Here is a 21202-nt window from a genome sequence, read left to right on the forward strand (position 1 = left end):
TTTTTGGAAATCTCAAAGTTTGTCTGTGGCCTCATTATCTGAAATCGCACTGATGGGTTTTCCATGAGGTCACCAGGACTGAGCATACTCCTCGGTCCCGGAATGGCTTACTCTGCAAGTGTAATCATAAGCCCTTTTACTTTCTCTCAGCCCACATCATGCCAGCATAGGGGTTAGCATCTGTTGATATTTACTGATTTCAGGGCTTTAAAAAATATCTTTGCTTTTATTCCTTTCTGCATTTCTGAATACTGGTCTAGAAGCCAGACAGAACACATTGCATATACTTAGCTTCCCCTCACGGCCTCTCAGTTTCATTACATTATGCCTGGGTATTCCTGACACATTTGCATGGCATCTGCTCTGCTCAGCTACCAGAGAGAGGTCCCCACAACCAAATATGGTTACTCAGAGCTGACATTTATAGAGAGCTTACGATTTGCCAAACATTGCGCGAAACGCTTTCCAGAAGCTATCTTCATTAAAACTCACAGGACTCCTAGGAGGTAAGCTCAACTCTTTTCTCAATTTGACAAATGAGCTTAGGGAAGTTAAGTTGCCTATAGTCTGTTATTCAGTGGCAGAGCCAAAATTCAAGCACAAGTCTGGAGCTCTGAGCTACTTATTTTACGCTGAACCCTGGTCCTCTTTCCCGTTCTTGGGACTCACGCTGGGCATCTTTAGGCCAACATCTAGGCTGCCTTTTAGACTCGACTCTGGAGCAAACTTAGCTCCTTGCTTTCTCTCCCTGAGTTCCACCTACCTCATCCACCCTGGAGCCCACAGAGTCTCTGCTCCACAGACACAAAGGGCCAAGCACGTGAAAGGCAAAGATGTCTAAGACACAGGCCCTGCACACACACAAGCAGCTTGTCTTCTAATAGGCACAATTAATCAACAATTCCAGAGCGTTAGAATAAGTGCTAACATATACACAAGGCGCAGGAGTCGGCGGGGCTAAAAGCCTGTGGGAAAAGCAGTTGTGCTCTCCCACCACAGCCACAAAGGCCCCTAAGAACAGTAACAGAGACACACACACACACCCCCATTTACCTCCCTCCATACCTTCCCTCATTTTTATCTTTGATCCTTCCCAGAAACCTGAGTTACTTGACCAGAGTAGAATAGTTATGACTAACAGATTTTTCTTTAAGTGTAACCTATGCTTACTATTACAAAATAAAACAAAGTACAAACAATGCAGAATACTTTGAAATAAAAGTAAAAATTACCCATTATCACTGCTGCAAGTTATAACCAGTGTTAACAGTCCTTCCAGAATTTTAAATATATGTAAAAAATTTTAAAAACCAGAATGGTTCTTTTGCTATACATGTGGCATTTCCACAGTTATCACTGTCTTAGGCCCTCTTTCAGTGCAATATCTGTTTATATTATCATTTTAAGACTATAAAACATGGCATTATATGTATCCTCAATTATTAAGACAATAACTTTTTTTTTTAAAGATTTTATTGGGAAATTGGGGGAAGGGGAACAGACAAGTTGCTGTCGTTTTGTTCTTTAGTCTAGTTGTGGAGGATGTCGCTTCACTGGCCCATGTTGGTATTATCATTGCGCTCTTCTCGGGTGAGGCAGATCAGTCACCGGCCTCTGGACGGCTGCTCACGGCGGCTCTTGGCAGCTCACACCGGCTGCCGGCCACACACGGTAGCTTATGGCAACCCACTGCAGCAGGGGCTGCAGCCTACACCGTCGCCGGCAACTCATGGCAGCCCAGCTCCAGGTTGAGCTGTTGTTCATCATCTTAGCTGTAGAGGACAGTGTCACTGGCCCTCATGTGGGATCTGAACCAGGGTCCTCTGGCGTCCCAAGCGAGCTCTTAACCAACGCGCCACTCGGCCGGCCCAAGACAATAACTTCTTGATGAACATTTAACTTGTTTCTGGTGTTTCCTTTTATAAATATTGTTGCAGTAAACAGCATAATACACGTTGCTCAGATTCTCATTTCTCTTAAAAGTAGAATGGTTGAGAAAGGATATGTGCTGTTTAACATTCTGATGTATATTAACAAATTTCCCTTCAGAAACATTGCACCAACTTATATCTTTACCAATAATGTAGAGCTGTGATTGGCAGTGTCTGCTCCCTACAAACTTCTATCCTTTTTAATATTTGTGCATCTGATAGGTATAAAATGTTTGTGTTTTCACTCTAATTCCTTTGATTACTAGTAAAATGAATACCTCTTCATGGGTTTCATACCCATTTGTCTTTTTGTGTGTGTGTGTGTAATGTGTCTGTCCATATTTGCTATTTTCTTTTGGGGGTATTTACAAAGAACTCTTATAAATAAGAAAAAATATAGTAAAGATATCAATCCTCTCATATGCTGTGAATATTTTTATCCAGTTCTTCATCTTTAAAGTTATTAATGATCTAGAAGTTGTAAGTTGAGGGTTGTTAACATTATTGGTCTTATCCTTTATAATGTTAGGTCTTGGTGTTATTCTTCAAAAGGACTTCTCTACCTCCAAATTACAGAACTGTTCTTCGATTCAATCTTCTGTTTTACTTTTTTATTATTTAAATTTTCAAAAATATACAGAAAAGTGGAGGGAATAGCTAAATGAATACCCAAATGCATCTAGATTTGTAAGTTGTTGACACTTTGCCATATTCATCATTTTTTCTCTTTTTGCTTAAGTATTTTAAAGTAAGTCACACACATCATGCCATTCACTCTAAATACTTCAGTATATATCTGTAAAGAATAAAATTAATTTCCAAGTCAGTGGAATCTTTGTCTTTCTCAAACCTGCCTCATCATTATAAGCTCAAAGGTCATAAATTACATAATTCACAGTGTGCTTGTCACAGCTCTCCTGCAAATTTAAGTATGAATGTAGACATTTGCATTTTTGAGATTTACTTTTATGTATTCTGTAAGACAGTAGTTACTAAGTATTTATTATGTGCAGGGTCCCATGCTAAGCATTTGATGTAATTTTCTAACTTAATCTTTCTGACAGCTCAGGGAGGAAGACTCTGTCATTCGATTTTGTAGTCTTGTTTTTCTTTCTAGGGAATAAATTAAGTTCTTTCTATCACTGAGCTTTCCAAATGACCTTAGATTTTAGGATAAACTCAAATTGGTTACTTTCCCATCACACACAATGACAAAAGCCAGAATAGTGATTTACATCTAATTAGAAGGTTATTTTACTTAGCTTTTATCTGCCATAATTTGTATTTTCCTAGTCTTTGAAGCTTTTATAGTTTTCTGTTTCTAACATCAAGAAGAAATTTCACAGCTGCAACACCTCTGATGTGATAATAAACTCTATCTTCAGATCTTCAGAATTCTTCTCCTATTTGCTTTAGTGTTCCCTATTTGCTTGTCAAGAAACATCAACATTAATTTTCCGAACTTACCAAGCACACATAGCATATTGCACAAAGGATCACAGTTTTGCTGTCTATTTTCCTGTTTCCCTAAGTTAATTACAGCAGTAGCAACAGCAGCAGCAACCACTACACACACACACACACACACACACACACACACACACACACACACACACGAAGAGATTGAGAGAGAAGAGGGGACATCTTCGGAATTGTATTGAAATGTATAATTGCTATAGAAATCCATATGAATATGATGAGCATCTACCCAAATAAGTGAAAGCCTCTTGTCCTTATATGAGTCAATGAATTTCTTACTTATTTCTAACTTGTCATTGACTCTTATTCCTCATTAACTGACTTCTGAGGAAATCCCATAGCATCAGAGGCTCTGAGCCTGGTATTTTGTACATACACTAGAGGAATACACAAACTGTTGTATTCAAGCTAGCCAGACTCTTGTTTATTCAAGTTTTTCCTTATTTTTAGAAATCTTATATGTAGTTCTTCTCTTCAGAATGTGTCATTGGCTCTAGGATAATGGATCATTGGGATGTTTGGAAGACTGAATAGAGTCCGTGTTCTTTTCCAGTGGAGAAACAAGTGGACTCTTGGTCTCCAGACCTTTCTGAACATCTCTCACATACGATCTGTGGTGTTTTAATTAACCTACTTTCTTATTTTCCCCTTAACTTTGTTCTGCATTTGCTCCACACATTTTAGACTGGCACATTTATATTTCTTTAAAAAAATATTTTAAAGGTTTTATTGGGGAATTGGGGGAGAGGAACAGCATTGGGGAATCGGGGAAGGGGAACAGACAAGTTGCTGTCCTTTTGTTCTCCAGTCTAGTTGTGGAGGACATCGCTTCACTGGCCCATGTTGGTATTATCATTGCGCTCTTCCCGGGTAAGGCAGTTGCTCACCGGCCACTGGATGGCCGCTCACGGCGGCTCATGGCAGCTCATTAAAGTGCACGCCCGCTGCTGGCCAGCCCCACTGCATCCTACGCCATCGCCGGCGACTCATGGCAGCCCAGCTCCAGGTTGAGCTGTTGTTCACCATCTTAGCTGTAGAGGGCACAGAGTCACTTGCCCATGTGGGATCCGAACTGGGGCCTTGCTGCTCAGAGCTGGCGTCCCAAGCCAACTCCTAACCAATGTGCCACTCGGCCGGCCCCTTAAATTTTTTTTATATTGACTCAACATTCATTTACTGCTGTGAATTAGTTAATTGATGAATCCTTGTGACTAAACAACGAAATGTCTTGATCATTCTGTAGAGTTATGATAATTCAGGTGCTGATTGATTACAGTGTATTGGTTTCCTGACATAAAATAATATAATATATAAAATAATTATTTTCTAATAATGTGAATTCCAAGTAAGTAGCATGGGCTTTGAAGTTGGTTCTGAGTTCTGTCAAGCATTAGTTGTGTGACTTGAAGATTAGTTAGCTCCTCAAAACCTAGTTTCCCCTCCCTCTGTCAAATTGGGCATGGTCACTGTCCCACCCCTGCAGATTATATTGAAGCACCTTAAGCATTTGGCACATAACTAACTCTCAGAAACATGTAGTAGTCATTATTATTTAAATATTTGGCAAAAATTTTTAAGCATATGTCTTCTTGATTGTGTTAAGAATAGAGGAAGGATAACATATTCCCACATTCTCTGTTTATTTTCAAACAGCTATATTTCAGGAAAAATATGTGGATTGTAGAGCAAGTTATAACTTGATGATCCAGCATTCTGTGAAACACAGCCTTTGAAATTGAATGTTAAATAAGGGGTAGTTTACATAAAAATCCCAGTATAATCCTTGTAGTTACCATGGAGGTCTCATTTTTTTTTTGGTTTTCTATACCAGTGAATCTGATCTTAATTGTTTTTCAGTTTTAAAATAAATTGCTTACCTTTGTAGGAAGGTGGTACATGGACATTTTTGCAACAATGAAATGTTCCTTTTTATTTAGACACAGCAACCTGGGGATTCCTGGAGTGTGGGCTTTTCATATTGGCAGCACCTCCCCCTTGGACAATGTCAAGCCAGCAACAGTCGGAGGAGACCTTTCCAAAGCCCGCTCTTCGGCTCCGCTGGAACATTCCTTCAGCCATGCTGCAGCCCTGGAAAGCGACTACACTGAGGACGATTTGGATTATTATGATGAGAATGAGGAGGAAGTTGAATACCCCCCGAGTGAACCAGAGTTGGCCGCGAATGGCCACAGCAGTGTCGATGTTTCCTTCTCCTCAAAAGCTGATTCAAGGCATTTCGCAGTTGGTATCTCTCCTTCAGATAACAACCTGGCCTCCCCTTTGCCACATTCAACACCTCGGCCACTCTACCCTGAAACAGAATCTGCCACCTTGGACCCTCAAATCAAAGAGAGGAGACCTGTAGGGGAGATAGGTGTCCCTCAAATAAGAGAGCGAGTAGAATCTGCTGAACAGCCAGGGACCAGAGGCCCAGCTGCAACAGAGACAGAAGGAGATTCACTGGACCCTTCCCGGGCAACCCCACCTCCCTACCTTGAAAACAGAAACATGCAGCCCTATCCAGATGGAGGGGCACTGCCTTCAGAAAGGGATGTCCCTCCGGCCGAGCCCGAAAGAGAGGTGGTTCTGCCAGGTCACACTCCACCATGGGGTCCTGGGAGACACGTGGTAGGGGTAGAAGACAACATCAGATCCAATGCGGAGGGTAAGTGGGTTAGAGAAAACGGGTGCTATGATTCTGTTTAAAAAATGCTGGTTTTATATAAAGTCGTGACTTTTCTCTCAAGCGAGGACGTGGAAAGTTTAGCAAAAAGAAGATTGGAAAACTGATTTTTCAAATCCATGTTTCAGAAGATAGAGTATCTTTCCTTTGCCAAATACATCTTGGCAGGCAAATTCTGTTTGGAATCTCTTGACCATTAATAATGTTTTTTTTTAAAACATGGGCCTCATGAAGCGAGTAGGGAAGAACTGGGCTGCTCGTGCCAGCTCTGCTCTCAAGTGTAATGAAGTATTTCAGTTTGAAAGTTCAGCAAAGGTAAAAACATTCTGAGGCTGCATACACATTACAGTGATGAAGGGCGGAAGGCTTTGGTTTTAAGTGGCTAGTCATGCTGGCTCAGATGAACATTCCAGATTCTTACTCTGGTCTGGGATAACCCTTGTGCTTCCCTGGGTTAGAGCTACTCGGTGGTGTGTGGGAGAGGATGCCCATGGGGAAAGAAACTTGCTAACCACCTGTGTCTTTTCATTTCTGGTTCATGCCTTGCAGCTGTGGTATTCACCTCCCAGGAGCCTTGTCCTCATTTCATGACTCACTGACCAGGGTGAGGGGCCAGGAGAGAAATGCCAAGAGGAGGCAGTGGTTAATTAATACAGACATGGAGCCCATGTCGCCTTCTCTTCCTAGTTGAGACTTGTCATGTCAGCTCTTTCTTCTCAGTCAGGGATGTCAACACATGAATGGGAAATGGACTACAGATTCATTCCATTTATTCCAGGGACCGATCATCTGACCTCTCACAGGAAGAAAGAGGTCAGAGGTGAAGTCATTCTTCAGGACCTCCTTTTCTTTCCACACCTTTTCTGTTTCCTATCCCTTTTGTTTGTAAAAACATGTTGACCTAGCAAAGAGGGTCTTCTGGGTTCTTTTGCTGTGGTATCGAAATTGCTTGAAGAAGGGCTTACTTCAGGAGGGAAGAAACTATTTTGTGACTAAAATGATGTTATGTAATGATTACAGTGAGAGTGTTGGTGTCAAACTTAGGTTTGCGTCCTGGCTCCTTGTTGGGTGACATGAGGCAACTTATGTAACTCCTAAACTTTTTGAGAGGATTAAATGAGATAATAACTTGTTTATATTAGTATCTGAACTAGTTTGTTCTTAGTAAATGGTGGCTGCTGTTACTAATTATAGAACATGTATAGCAATGGGCTTGGTGTGGGGGAATAGGTAGAGAGTAAGGAATGGGCTTGTTAAATAGTTGTGCCTTAATTTATACCTAAGGGCAACGTTTCTGTCAAGTTGAAGATGTGCCTTTTATTGGAAGGCTTCAGAACCCTCAGGCCCTTCTGACAATCTCCTGACTTTTCAGCATAAGTTCTGTATATCTGAAGAAAATTTAAAGCCAAGTGTGAAAGATTTTTAGCAGAGGAATTTTGAGGTAAAGATGTATTCCTAAATGGTGTTTTCATTTTTGACTTCCTGCCCTGAGAAGAGGCTGGAATATTAAAAAGCAGACCCATAGAATGATTTATTAAAGAGTGAAGAGGAAGGGGCTGCACCCCCAGCTTTGAGCTGTGAGAGGTTGGGATCACTGGGGTAACAGTGGAGGAAGTTAGGGAGCTGGCCACAGAGAACAGGGGCGACAGCCATAACCCTTCTGGGGTGTGAACTATGATGTTTATCAGCTGCTGGGCAGCGTCTACTACTGACATCTTGGAAATGGTAGCGTGCATATGCAAAAGCTGGTTAATATACACTGAGACATTTAGGGAAAAAAATCTAACTAGAAGTTTTTGAACCCTGGAGAAAAAAATCAGCAACCACCATGTTAGAGAGCAGAGAGGGAAAACTTTAAAACTTGAAAACAGAGAAGGGACATAGGTGAGCATCTATTTTCACCACAGGCTTTAGGAAGACTGTGACATGTAGAACCATGCAGTTGTTAGATACTTTGTTTTTTGGTCAGCGAACTTTTTTTTTCTTCAGATGAAACATTGATGCCTTAGAGGTTATCAGGTAAACGTGGACTCCCCCTGGGGAAGCTGGTGGATAGGGGTGGCAGAGACACAGAGCATTGCCTACTAACGGCCCAGCCATGGCCCGTCCTGCCTGGCCTTTCCCATGGATGGAGTAGAGGAGCATGGATTTTGGTGTTAGGTGGACTTGAGCTTGATTTTCAGCTCTGCTCTGTGATTTGGGGTAAGAAGATGTGCTCCGTTGGGCCATCTTTTCCGTCCACTCTAAAAGGAAGAAAATGTAGATCTCATTAAGTAGTTGGGAGCATTACAATTGGGCATGGAAACACCTTGCCCAATGAATTTTAGTTTCTCCTTCAAGCTTCGTAGTAGTCATCTTGCTAAAACAAGAAATTAAGATTTAGTTCAAGGCTCCCCAAATATCTCTCCCTTATCTTTTTATTTTAATTTTTTTCCCTTAAGGACTCTTTTTGTTGAGAAATCTAGATTCTTTTCAGATGATGTCTACACCCGGCAGGAATGTCACTCTATTTCTGGCCTCAAGTATATTATTTGCTTTGTTCTGTTTTCACAGACCACAGAGCCAGCAATAAAATGGGAGTGCAAGTATCTTCTGTCTAAGGTGTCTTGTTTCTCCAGGGAGCTCCAGTAGTTTGTTGTCTAATCAGAAAGTTACCTGAGTACCTGCCATGTGCCATATCTGATCGAGGCACCAGTGGGAGTGCTCACTGGTATTTATTGAGTGCCCACGGGGACTGTAAGAGGGTGCTTTGCTGTAATTGTGCTGTCATGGTTAGTCCTCAGAATTGCCCTGTGAGAAAGATGCTTACCCTTCCCATTTTACAGAGGAGGAAACTGAGGCCTGGAAAGAACTGTATGATTTGTCTAAGTAAGAGGAAGACCAAGGCGTCAAGGAAGCAAGCTGTCAGGTAACACAGCGAAGAGCAAATCCACGTGTATCAAGTCAGGGAAGTTGTTGTGAAGGAGGAGGGGCTTGAGCCAGGCCTTGAGATCAGAGTCTGAATTTAGAGAGGGAAAAAATGGGGAACTATTCTTGACGAAGGGGTGACTGAGGTGGAAATGGAGAGAGAGTGTGTGTGTGTGTGTGAGTGAGTTGAGGGGAATGGACATGAAAGAGGAGCTGCCCGTGAGGGCTAGTGCTGATCAGGACGGTGACTGCCTGTATCTGGGGAGTAGAAATGAGTGTGACTTACCTGCTGAGGTGGTGCTGTTGATGCCAGCAGGGTGAATCTGCTGGAGTCGGGACTCAAGCCCTGGGCCAAGAGGTTCTTGGCTTCCTGTAGGAAGGAATTCAAACATGAACCAAATAAAGAGTTTAAAGGGAAAGTTTATTTAGCAGAGAGTAAGTAGGGAAAGAAAGGCCACCCCGCAGACAAAGTGGCAATCTCTAATTGTGAGTGGAAGAGAGATCTCCTCCACCCCATCGAGGTAGGCTTTATATGTTTCTTGTTTCCATGGAAAATTTATTGTATGGGGAACTTCTGCAAGGTACAAGAAGAATGGGGGCACGTGTACCTTTAACTTTTGTAAGGTGCAGCCCGCGTCTATTTTGTAATAGGTTTAATTATGGGAATGGCCATTACCATGGAATCGCTTTGGTCAATAGGCTTCGGATGGTCTGTTCCGTGTGATTGATTGTTTGCCTGAGTTCTGTGTCTGGCAGCTTGTAGGTGGCAGGCTTGGAATCCAACCTCCTAGTTCCTTCTGTAAAAACAGTTCTCATGCCCCTTCCCCATATTACTGTGAGGAGCTCCATCTAACCTGAGCCTGCATGATGAATTAGAAAGGGGGAGGGACACCTGGCGTTCAGAAACCTCAGGGCATCCATGCTCCGTTATGGGGACCCTCTTGCTGCCCCTTAGATGGCAGTCATGCTAGAAGAGCCCAGTTGTGAAGAGGATTTCCCTGTGGCTTCTAGTCTAACTCTATTTTTGGCCTTGGGAAAGGCTGCAGGAATGTGTTGCTCATGCAGCTACTCCCCTGGAATGAATTGGAGCTCTGCTGCCCAACCCAGCCTTCCAGGCAGGAAGCCCCTCTCTGAGTGCACCTCCAGGTCACTGAGGGTCTGTGACAGGAGGGCCCCCATACCTGTGAAGACCTATATGGGAGAGCCTGCTGGCGTCATGACAATGGATGTACGAGATCTAACAATTAAGTTCGCAAACTCATCCTAGAAAAAGTGCTACCTACCACATTGCTGAATATCACTATGGTCACCTTCAAAGTACTCCCCTTGGGAAGCTATGCACCAACGCCAGCGCCTAGCCCACTCTTCACAGCGATTTTGGAACTCTTTTTCTGGAATGGTCATCAGAGCTGTCATTGTGTTAACCTTGATGTTTTGAATGTCATCCAAATGTCTTCCTTCCAATATTTTCTTTATCTTTGGGTAAAGAAAGAAGTCGTGGGGGTCAGAACAGGTGAGTAGGGAGGGTGTTCCAATACAGTTGTTTATTAGTTAATAACTCCCTCACAGAGAGTGCTGTGTAAACTGGTGCATTGTCATGATGCAAGAGCCATGAATTGTTGACAAAAAGTTCAGGTCATTTTCGTCTAACTTTTCCACGCAGCCTTTTCAGCACTTCCAAATAGTAAACTTGGTTAACTGTCCAGTTGGCACAAATTTATAATGAATAATCCCTCTGATACTAAAAAAGGTTAGCGACATCGTTTTGACTCTTGATTTGGACTGATGGAACTTTTTTGGTCATGAAAAATTGGCTGACTTCCATTGTGCACTTTGACGCTTTGTTTCAGGGTCGTATTGGTACACCCATTTTCATCACCAGTGATAACATGGCCCAAAACACCGTCTTGCCTCTCCAAAAGGTCTTGGCAAACTTCAATTCTCCTTTGCTTTTGTTCATTGGTGAGCTCCTTCAGGACCATTTTTGCACACACCTTTCTCATGCCAAGATTTTTAGTTAAGATTTTCCTAACTGTTTCTGTATCGATGTTTACTTGGTCTGCTATGCTTCTCACAGTCAGCTGATGATTTTGACTCACAATCCGATGACTTTTTGCAATGTTTTCATCAGTTCTGCTCGTTTCTGGCCGCCATGACTTCTTCATCAGTGGCTTTCTCCCTTCAGAAAAACATTCAATCCATTTGTACACTGCCATTCTCTTCCTGGTATTATCCCCATAAACTTGAACTAACATACCCCTGACTTCACTTCCACTCTTGCAAAGTTGAACAAGAAATTGAATGTTTGTTCGTTGCTCTAATTCAAGCTCAGACATCCTCGTGATGGCACACAGAAACACACAACAACAATAATGAATGCCACTCAGCAAGATACCGCCACATGTCGACACGAACACAGCTGTGAGACACTGATATACCAAGGTTATGAAACCTCACCTAGCTGTTTGTTCAGTGCTGCCAATGTAAGCGCACAGTGGCAAGTTTGCAAACTTAATTGTCAGACCTTGTAAACCCCTGCCCCCAATCAGGATACTAATAACTTTGCTTAACTAGCACCACTGTGCACCACATATATACATCAAAAATCAACAAACATGAAAACTAGAGCAAAATGCAGTTGGATGTGGCTTTTCTTACTAGCGTATCTTTCTGGGAGGTGGGGAAACTTAGAAAAATCTGTCCTGCAGTGGAAACATGGATCCTTTTTCTTGAGGTAGCAGCAGTTGTTAAAAAGTCACTCCAGCTGTCGGGGGCAGCTCCATGCAGGAAACCCTCCATCCCCCTTATGTTCTCACAATGAACTCGGTCTGTGCCAGGGAGCCTGCCTGCCTCCCACGTGGCTGGCCCAGAGCTCTGAGTGAAGGAGGGCAGGCCTGAGGCTGAAGACAAGTGCTTAAGTGTTGCTGGAAAAATGGAGATTGAAGGATGGATCAGAGCAAGTGCAGAGTTTTCCATTTTTGTGAAAAACTCCTAACTGGACAAGTGTCGAGTACTTTGGCAGTGCCATTGCTTCTTTCCCTCTTATTGTATCCCTACCCCATTTTTCTTTCTATTAAGGATATGAAAAGAGTAAAAAAGCATTACATGGAAAAAAGAAAAATGAGATTTCCAAATCCTCATGCTAAGATTCCTGCTAAGATTCCTTGAGCAACTGTTAACCTCTGTTAACAAAGCTGTTGCCAACTGAGCTCATTCAGACCTGACAGAGTCTCTGCCCCCCTGCTGTGTCCTGAGATGCCAGCAGACTGTCTCTGTCATCTTGGCTCCCCATGACAGGAGCTCCCTGGCCAAGTGGGTCCCCCAAGGGTCTGTAAGACACCCTGACCCTTGAGTAAATTCAGGAGAAAGGAAGCCATGGAATAAAAACTGTTTCTCAAAGGGTGGGCTCTAGTCCACGTGCATCTAGTGCACCTGGGGCCCTTGTTTAAAATGCTGATTTCCAGGTCCCATTTCCACCTTCCAAAACACACTCTGCATTTTAAACCAGGTCCCTTGGTGACTCTGAAGCCCACCGCACGTTAGCACTGGTGGTGTAACGAAAAAAGCCTGGGATTTAGAGCCAGAAGATCATAAAATCTCTGCGAATCTCATTTTTCTTATCTGTAAAATGGAGATACTATCTCCTTACCAGAATTGGAAACAGTGTGAAAATACATCCAAAATTATGATACAAAGAGGCATATACATCACCACTGGAAAGAAAAATCCATTTTGTTTTTGGAGATGCTCAGTGCACATCTCATCCAGCTGGGATCCAGACACTGATTCCACACCTTCAAGTAGTTCAGCATCTTTGAATCTACCTGCCAATTCCAAAGAAATTTGAGAAGTCACATTGGCCAGAAGTCCACCTTTTCTTGCCCTGGATCAATTACTGCCCATGAGATCACATTTCTAGATCCAGCTCTTTCTCCCCCTTCATCAGGGAAGGCACCTGGCTTCTGGGTTCCCTCCACTAAAGGACCTTCACATTGCTTGCAGCCCAGGTGGGCCATAAGCACTGAGATCCCCTTCTCAGCTGGCCAGGAATAAATGTGAGAGCATTGCCTGAAATCCCACCTGCCCCAGGAGCTGCTAACTGGTCAGATGAAATCCATTAACTACACGAATGGGCATTCTCTAGCTCAGAAATGGAGTTTGTGAATATCCTGAACATCCCACGTCAGTAGGCTTGAGAATCACCTGGGGAGTGGCTGAGGCGCCTCTTCCTGGGATCCACCCATAGAGCTTGATAGGTCTTAGGTGTGCTCTGGTAATTTGCATTTTTAACAGGCATCCCAGGTGATTCTGATATAATGGAGAAATGCAGGCTCCCTCTGAATGGTTGGATAGCACCCTGCTGAAGGTATAAGACCCTATCCAAGCGGAGCCCACTTACCTGCTTCCTGGAAGCTGTTGCTAGAACTGATCTCCCACAAACCTGCTTGTCCACAGTCTCCCTGTTTCAGTAAGTGGAAGTTTCACCCAGTTTCCCACACCAAAATGTGAACATCACTAGACTCCTCTCTTTCTCTTTCTTTCCTCTCTTTTCCCCTCTCCTCTTGCTCCCCTCTTTTCCAACACTGCCTCTCTCTTCTCTTTCTCTCCCTCCCATTCTCCCCACCCCACCCCGCCCATCCAATCTATCAGCAAACCCTGTCAACTTTACCTTCAAAATATTCCAGGTCTGGTCCCTTCTCCTCCTCCTCACCAGCACGTCCTATTACCAAGACACTGACTCATTCCTGAGGTACCAGAAGTCCGATCATGTCATTTTTCTGTTCAAAACCCTCCAGCCGCTAAATCCCAAATCCTCCCTATGACCTAGAGGCCCTAGGAAAACAGCCAGGGTAACCTCTCTGCCTTCTCTGCCTGTCCTCCCGCAGGCCCCACCTGCCTGACAGACCGAGTGTCCCTGCCTCCGCTGTCCTCCCCTCCTCCAGCCCTCTGTCCAAAGGTCACCTTCTCCCAAGGCCTTCCCTGACTGAAATTTAAAGGAGAAATGTCACCTACCCCCTCCAGCCCTCTCGTCCTTCCTTGATTTAAGTTTCTGCAGAGCACTTGACACCATCCTCCATATTAAATAATTTACCTGTCTATTGACTGCTACCTAAAAGAATGTGAGATTTAGGACAGGAATTTTTGTCTTTGTTCCCTGCTATAAACCTAATTTCCTAGACCACTGCCAGGCTCAATAAGTATTTGTTGAATTATTGAATGAATGAAAGAAAATTGCAACAGGCATTTCTTTTTACCTAACAATCCAACACTAAGTGTTAATCTATGAGTGAAGGCAGGCACGGAAAAGGAGTCCCAAAAGGGAGCCTGAGTTCTCTCTGATTAGGAGTGAACATATCTTCTTGCCTTAGCGTGGCTGTTCCCGGGGCTAGAGGCTGAGCTTGTGTTTTTGGCTCAGTAAATCCCATCCTGAGAATACAATATTACACACACACACACACACACACACACACACACACACACACACACACACACACACACACACACACACACACACACACACACACACACACACACAATCTTTTAAAAGATCCCCAGGCCAACTTACTAATAACTAATTTAAACCATCATAATTATAGTTTCAGTCTCATAATAGCCTTTCATGGGAGCCTAATTGTTGTTTTTTGTTAGAAAAATGCAGTCTGCCTGCCAATCAGCTTAGACTTCTGCACAGTTGCGTTTGTAAGTTGCTGGCTGCATTGCTGTCCCTCTTTTTACCCACATAATAGCCATGCCTAGACCTAGTTTTTTGTTTCAATTAACCTAATTCTCCACAACTGTCATCCTCCTCCATCCCATCTGTCCCTGTTTCATAATCCACTCTTAGAATGGGGATTGGGCTGGAGAACAAGTCTTCACAAAGTAACAAGTAGAGGGAATAATAATGCAAACCCATCATTTCCTTAATTTTGGGCTGAACAGTGTTCAAGTTTGGTTTTATTTTTACCTGAATTTCCTGAAAATGACGGCCCCTTCTACCTGCATCAGGCTGCTTTTTTACCTTGGTGCTCAGAAGCATGTAAATTCTGTGGTTTCTAGCAATGAGGTGTGAGAAGGGGGTGCTGTCCTGACTTTAGAGATGAGGAAACTGAGACAGACAGAGGGCATGTCCATGGTTTTTGCGGAGCCTCCTGAGCCATGGCTGCAGTCAAGTCCTACAGCTTGGAGCTTCTGTTGCCCTGTTCTCTTGTGCTCTGGGTGGAGAGTCCTGATGGCAGCCAGGCCAGGAGCACACAAGTGTGCAAGTCCCTCCAAGTGCTGCTTCTTTACACTTAGTTGTGACTTAGAGCTGGAGAAACCTGAGACTTTGACACATGCATGTTACATTCATTTCTTTTTACTTAAACTGGGGTTTCCCCCTTTCTTAAACCAATGGCAGTCAGTGATATATAGCTCTCTGTACAGCAACCACATAATATTTTTTTATCATCCATTCTGGTGGTTTTTTTTTTTCCCCCTGCCTTAAGTTTTGTCATTTTTCTGGGTTTTCTTTCTTTCTTTTTTGGGGGGGGAGGGGGATGTGGGGGTTGTTTGTTTTTAATGTAGAGGGTTAGGCCTCCTTTTCTATTTTTATCAAACTGGAATTTCTCATCAAGGCCTTGTTGAGTCACCATATTCATTCTCACTATGTTCCTAGTCAGATATTCCACTTGAGTCAAGATTATCTGTCCTGCCAACACCTCAGCTTACTGCTTTCTCTAGAATCTGTAAGCAGCTGTCAAATAGTGTCCAAAAGTTAATGCTGTTGCTGCTCCTCTCACTTCTTTTTACCTGTGCTTTTTTCCCAGTGTGCTGGAAATCTGGATGATCTCAGCTATCAATACCATTAAGCCTGATTTATAAAAAATATGACTCAAACCTTGCTTGCTGAAGCCTCTGCTGATTAACCCCAGACACCTGATCAGATCCTTAACCTAGCTCGCATGCCATAGGTACTTGGGCTCCACTGGAGGGATACTAGAGCGCAGCTGTGAAAAATCTGGAGCTGCACCCCTGGGTTCAAATCCCTCTCTGCCACCTCCTGCCTATGTGACTTCAGGAAAGTCACTTGAATCTGTGCCTCAGCTTGTTTATCTGCAAAGCAGGGATAAAAGCAGTCCCTTGTTCTTATGGATAGTAAAAGAGTTAAAGTTCATAGAATAGTATCTGGCCTATATTAAGCACTACTTCAATGTTAACTTTGTTGTGTTTTTCCTTGCTGATACAAGTCTTCATGGGGAATATATTGTTATGTATATGGCGCTACATCTGTTGGTTTCTTTGTTTCTTTTCTCTTCTACAATACTGGGTAAACGTTGATCTTTCAAAACTTCCCTTTCTGTTATAGTTTCCTCCTTTTCAGACCTAGACCTGAAACACAACTACCACCAAGTTATTCCCAAGAGTAAGGTATCTGTCTTCCTTGGGAGCTGGCTCCTCACAGCAGCATCAGGGTCTAGCACTGGAGTTCTGTGCCACCCCAGCTTGTCAGCATGCTCCTGGAGTCTCCACCCAACTCCAGCTCCTCGGGGTGCAGAGGCACAGGGGTGCACAGCCCTTTTGCTTCCTGGTAGCCACGCGTAGGATTGGCATCATCCCCAGTGTGGGGAGAAAGCCCTCTCTTGTCCATCGCTGACCACCCCCAGCCATATCCCACCCCCTTGGCCATTTCTTTTATGGACAATGAGATGTGCTCCAATTCCTTTGTTTCCTGGTAGCACAAATGACTCACTTTATTATTTTTCCTAATGGGCAGAATAAGTGGCAGATGGAAGGAGCTGCTACTAGGGCATTGCATTTACTCTGGTCCACTGTGGCTTCCTAGAGAAGCTGTGACTGTGGCCCAGCTCTCCACCAGTGCGTGAAAATCCTGCTTGTGCCACACGCACCGCAGGGAACCCTGCAAAGGCACAGAGCATTTAACAGCTGATCCCCTGGTCCTTTCCCCTTCTCCTCCACATCCTCCCCACACACTTTTCTTAAGGGTTGTGCGTGTGTGCTTTAAGACCCTTCTTCCTGCTCAGAAAAAAAAACCAAACATTTTCCTGGGTAGTGAGACAAACTATAGGTGGTTCTCTTTAAGTTCAGGGTCACCAAAAAGAAGAATGAATGGTTAGATATTAAAATGACATTTGTTTCTCTCTTTTGTCTTCCTCTCAGGGGGTCATCATTCTCAGGTTGAACCGTATAAAATTGCTGATCTCTGGCCATTTTGACCCACAAGGTGGGCGTTTTGTACAGTTCAGCCTAACACTAACGGGGTTGGCTTCCACCTCACAGCCCTCGAAGCCGAGCGGCGCCGCCCGTCCTGGTTCCGCACCTGCGCGATGAGACCAGGGGGCGTGCAGTCAGCAGTTCTGGCCAGAACGCAAAGCTCGTCAGTTCCCCTGGGTTGAATGTTATTCCCATTGCTTAAACATCGAAAGCCTATGTGTTTATTACAATCTAAGCTGATTTCATGGCACAGACGCAGTGTCCGTGACGAATCTGGCAGCAACGAAGATGCTGGAGTCAGTCCTTTTAATGCACGTTTGTTTTACTTTCCAGTCTTCACGTATAATGCTTCCAACAAGGAGACCTGTGAACGCAACCACCGACAGTGCTCCCAGCATGCCTTCTGCACTGACTACGCCACCGGCTATTGCTGCCACTGCCAGTCCAGGTTTTATGGCAATGGGAAGCACTGTCTGCCAGCAGGTGAGAGGTGCCAGCATGGTTGGAACTGGGGGGTGCCCCATGTATATTTCTGCTGGTGGCTGGTTTCCGGGTGCCCCTGTGAGCTCTGCTTGTGGACCTTGCCTCACCGCTGCTTGAATCCATGCGTGAGCAACTTGCAGGTGCTCGATACGTGTTTGAGGGATGAACACGTTTCGGCTGATTTCCCAGCGTGAGGATTAACCAGGACTGTTTCCTCCTTTTTGCCAGCTCATTCGAGTCAAAGTGGATGGGAGAGAGGGAGGATGGGAGAAAAGAGACCAAGGCAGGTGTATTTCTTACTTAGATGGATAATTGGTTGGTTAGGCAATGGTGAAAGTGGATAAAGATTGAGTTTTGGGGGGCTGTCAGGGGGATTATTTTATCTGTGGGCCCATCCCCAGCCGGGATGATGGTCAAGGTTGCGTGGATTTGCTGTTTTTCAGGGGCACCTCATCGAGTCAATGGGAAAGTGAGCGGCCACCTCCGTGTGGGCCCCACGCCCGTGCACTTCGCCGATGTGGACCTGCACGCTTACATCGTGAGCAATGACGGCAGGGCTTACACGGCTATCAGCCACATCCCACAGCCCGCGGCCCAGGCCCTTCTCCCCCTCACACCCATCGGAGGCCTGTTTGGCTGGCTCTTTGCTTTAGAGAAACCAGGCTGGGAGAATGGCTTCAGCCTCACAGGTGAGTGGGATCTCTGAGAGGGCTGATAGTCACCATCGCTTTGATGGCATTGCTTCTTGGTTTTTTTTCATTTAGTGAAAGAGGATTTGCTTCTTCAATGTTCCAGAGCTGCAGGTGTGTAGTTTTCTGTCTAGAGGTAGTTGGGGGTGGTTTGGCCTCGCAGGACTATTGTTGAAAGAGACTGATTTCTTCTAAATGTTCTCCAAGTTGAAATGAAATGGGATGATTCTGTTTGGAGCATTTGTGTCCTCTCGCCCTAATTTGTTGAAGCTTGTTTGTCAGACTTTGTTTGAGTTGTTATGCATAGATCTGTCAAATAGGGAAGCACAGATGGAGATGTTTTACATCATGGAGAAAGCGATGCCTTTTCTCCACTCCCACCCTCATGACTCTGACCTATAACAGTAGAGACCAGTGCTTCTCAGACATTCACCTGCACACAGATCGCCTGAGGTGCTTGTAAAACTGCAGGTTCTGACTCACTGGGCCTGAGGTGGGGTCTGTGATCCTAATTTTCTAGCAAGCTCCTCCGAGATGCTAATGCTGGTGTAAGGACCACCCTTTCATAGTGACAGTGTAGAGGATACTTTTTGGCTTTTCACCTCCCACCTGAAAAACTTGTTTCCTTGTAGATTTATCTTTATTGCATGTAAAGTACTGAGAGAAAAGTTCTTTCCCCCACCTCTAGCTGTAGAGCTCAATACCTGTTTGTAGGATCTTGCTCTTAATCAAGATTTGATTAAAATGCCAAGTCAAGAGTAGATAAATAAAATACAGTATCCCCAGTTACACTTGAATTTCAGATAAACAATGAATAGTTGGAATAATTTCATATAAGCATGCCCCAAATATTGTATTAGACATTACTTATACTAAAAATACATTCATTATTTATCTAAAATTGAAATGTAACTGGGTGTCCTCGGGTTTTTGTTTGTTTGTTTTTGCTAAGCCTGGCAGCCTTGGAAAGAGAAAGGTCAAAGATGATCCCAGGAGTTTATTTCTCGCAGAAAACAAGCTCCTACAAAGAGAAGTGGTGTGAGATGTAGCAGGATAAAACCATACTCTTCAATAGAAAATTCGAGGAACTGATGCCGTCAACAGCTGGTAGGACTTAGTCTCGGCTATCAGATGATCTCCTTAGGCACCATCTCCAATAGCAGTAGAAATCAGGAGGTAGACGTATTATTACTGTAATATGCAAGGCTGCTTTTCATCCCTGTTCTGATCTTTTCCCCCTCCAGGTGCTACATTTATCCATGACATGGAAGTTACTTTCTACCCAGGAGAGGAGAAGGTTCGAATCACTCAAACTGCTGAGGAGCTTGACACAGAGAACTATCTGAATATTAAGACCAACATTCAAGGACAAGTACCTTACATCCCAGCAAGCTTCACAGCTCACATTGCTCCCTACAAGGAGCTTTACCACTATTCGGACTCAGGTATGTGTAACCAGTCTTCACATCTATAAAACAGGAATAGTACATATTTCCCAAGATTGTTATGAGGATTAAGTGGGTTACTACATGCAATGTCCTTAGACTCACGTGTGGCACATAAAATGCGATCACGATGAATTTTGTTATTATTATCAAATAGGTAGTGTAAGTGAGCAGAATGCCAGCTGCTGTAACAATCTCAATATTCCTACCTAATACTTGCAGATAATAACAATAATAATAATAATAATAATAATAATAATAATAATGTAACCAATAACAACCTTGTCTTTGGGGGTGGTGTAATTCCATAGAGTTTTCAATCACCCTGCTCTCTGGGCCATGTCAAAATATTGATTATTGGAATTTATACTTGTCCTGTAACCTTATGTTAGCCTGTTTGAAAATCACCAAAAGAGATGCTGCAAAGTGTTGTAAAACTAATGCTAGATTTGGAGTCAGAAGGTAGAAACTCGTATCCTGGATTTGCCATTTAAAATAGGTGGGAAAAAGGTCACTCATCTGAGAGCTTATTGTCTCATCTTTCGAATAAGAATAAGAACACTTTTTCTGTCTACCTTCCACAGTTGACATATGTAAAGTGATGTGCTCTGTAAAACCCCACCAGAGTGTAGAATGCTGGCTCAATCACAGCTGCTGTCCTGCTGCACAGCAGTTTGAGCTGTGCCTTTCCTTGGCCCTTGCTTCTCCTGTGGTGTGAGAGTTGGAAGCCGGGCACGAGATGTAGGCAAGAGAATGGGCAGCGGAGACCTGGGCCATACACAGAATAGCTGATGGCCAGATAACCAGCCTGTGATCCTGACTCTGGGCTCAGATTGAGAGAAACAACCCCTTCCTTTGCCTGGAACCCTTCAGACTTAAGTGCATGGTGTTAGAAGCCAGCACCTCTGTGCGATGGAGAGGATAGACTGGTTCAAAACTTAGGGTGTTGAGTCAGGCCAGCTTGCATTCCAGTTCCAGCTCTACCACACACCAGCCTTGCATCTTAGACAACTTCTTAACTTCTATAAGGCTCTGTGCACAAGATCGCAGGGCCCCCCTCACGGGCTGCTGAGAGGAACAAACAAGGCAGCACACACACAGCACTCAGGGTGGCTGGCACCTATAGCATTTATTCCTTGCATATGATGACAAGCAGTGACAGGACCACCTCCCTCTCAGCAGCACTTTGGCTCTGCCTCAGCTCAGTTGTTTGGCTTGCTTGTTTCCCATGGAAACCCAGGAGCTTCTCAAGGGAACATGTTCCAGGAATTAGATGAAAAACCAACTGTGGGGCTGGCCGAGTGGCACGTTGGTTAAGAGCTGGCTTGGGACACCAGCTCTGAGCAGCAGGGTCCCAGTTCGGATCCCACATGA

At 44.0% G+C, this 21202-nt stretch overlaps 1 protein-coding gene across 1 annotated transcript in view; it reads left to right on the forward strand.

The window, feature by feature from the left end:
• NID2 (nidogen 2) overlaps positions 1-21202 on the forward strand; it is a 71174-nt gene that overhangs the window by 10986 nt on the left and 38986 nt on the right. The window contains exons 4-7 of the mRNA XM_019646164.1: positions 5348-6075; positions 17545-17694; positions 18138-18383; positions 19628-19828. Coding sequence (XP_019501709.1) covers positions 5348-6075; positions 17545-17694; positions 18138-18383; positions 19628-19828 — 1325 coding nt within the window. The remainder of the gene's footprint in view (positions 1-5347; positions 6076-17544; positions 17695-18137; positions 18384-19627; positions 19829-21202) is intronic.

The sequence above is a fragment of the Hipposideros armiger genome, unplaced genomic scaffold (genome assembly GCF_001890085.2).
Source record: "Hipposideros armiger isolate ML-2016 unplaced genomic scaffold, ASM189008v1 scaffold_5, whole genome shotgun sequence".
In the NCBI taxonomy this organism is placed as follows: domain Eukaryota; kingdom Metazoa; phylum Chordata; class Mammalia; order Chiroptera; family Hipposideridae; genus Hipposideros; species Hipposideros armiger.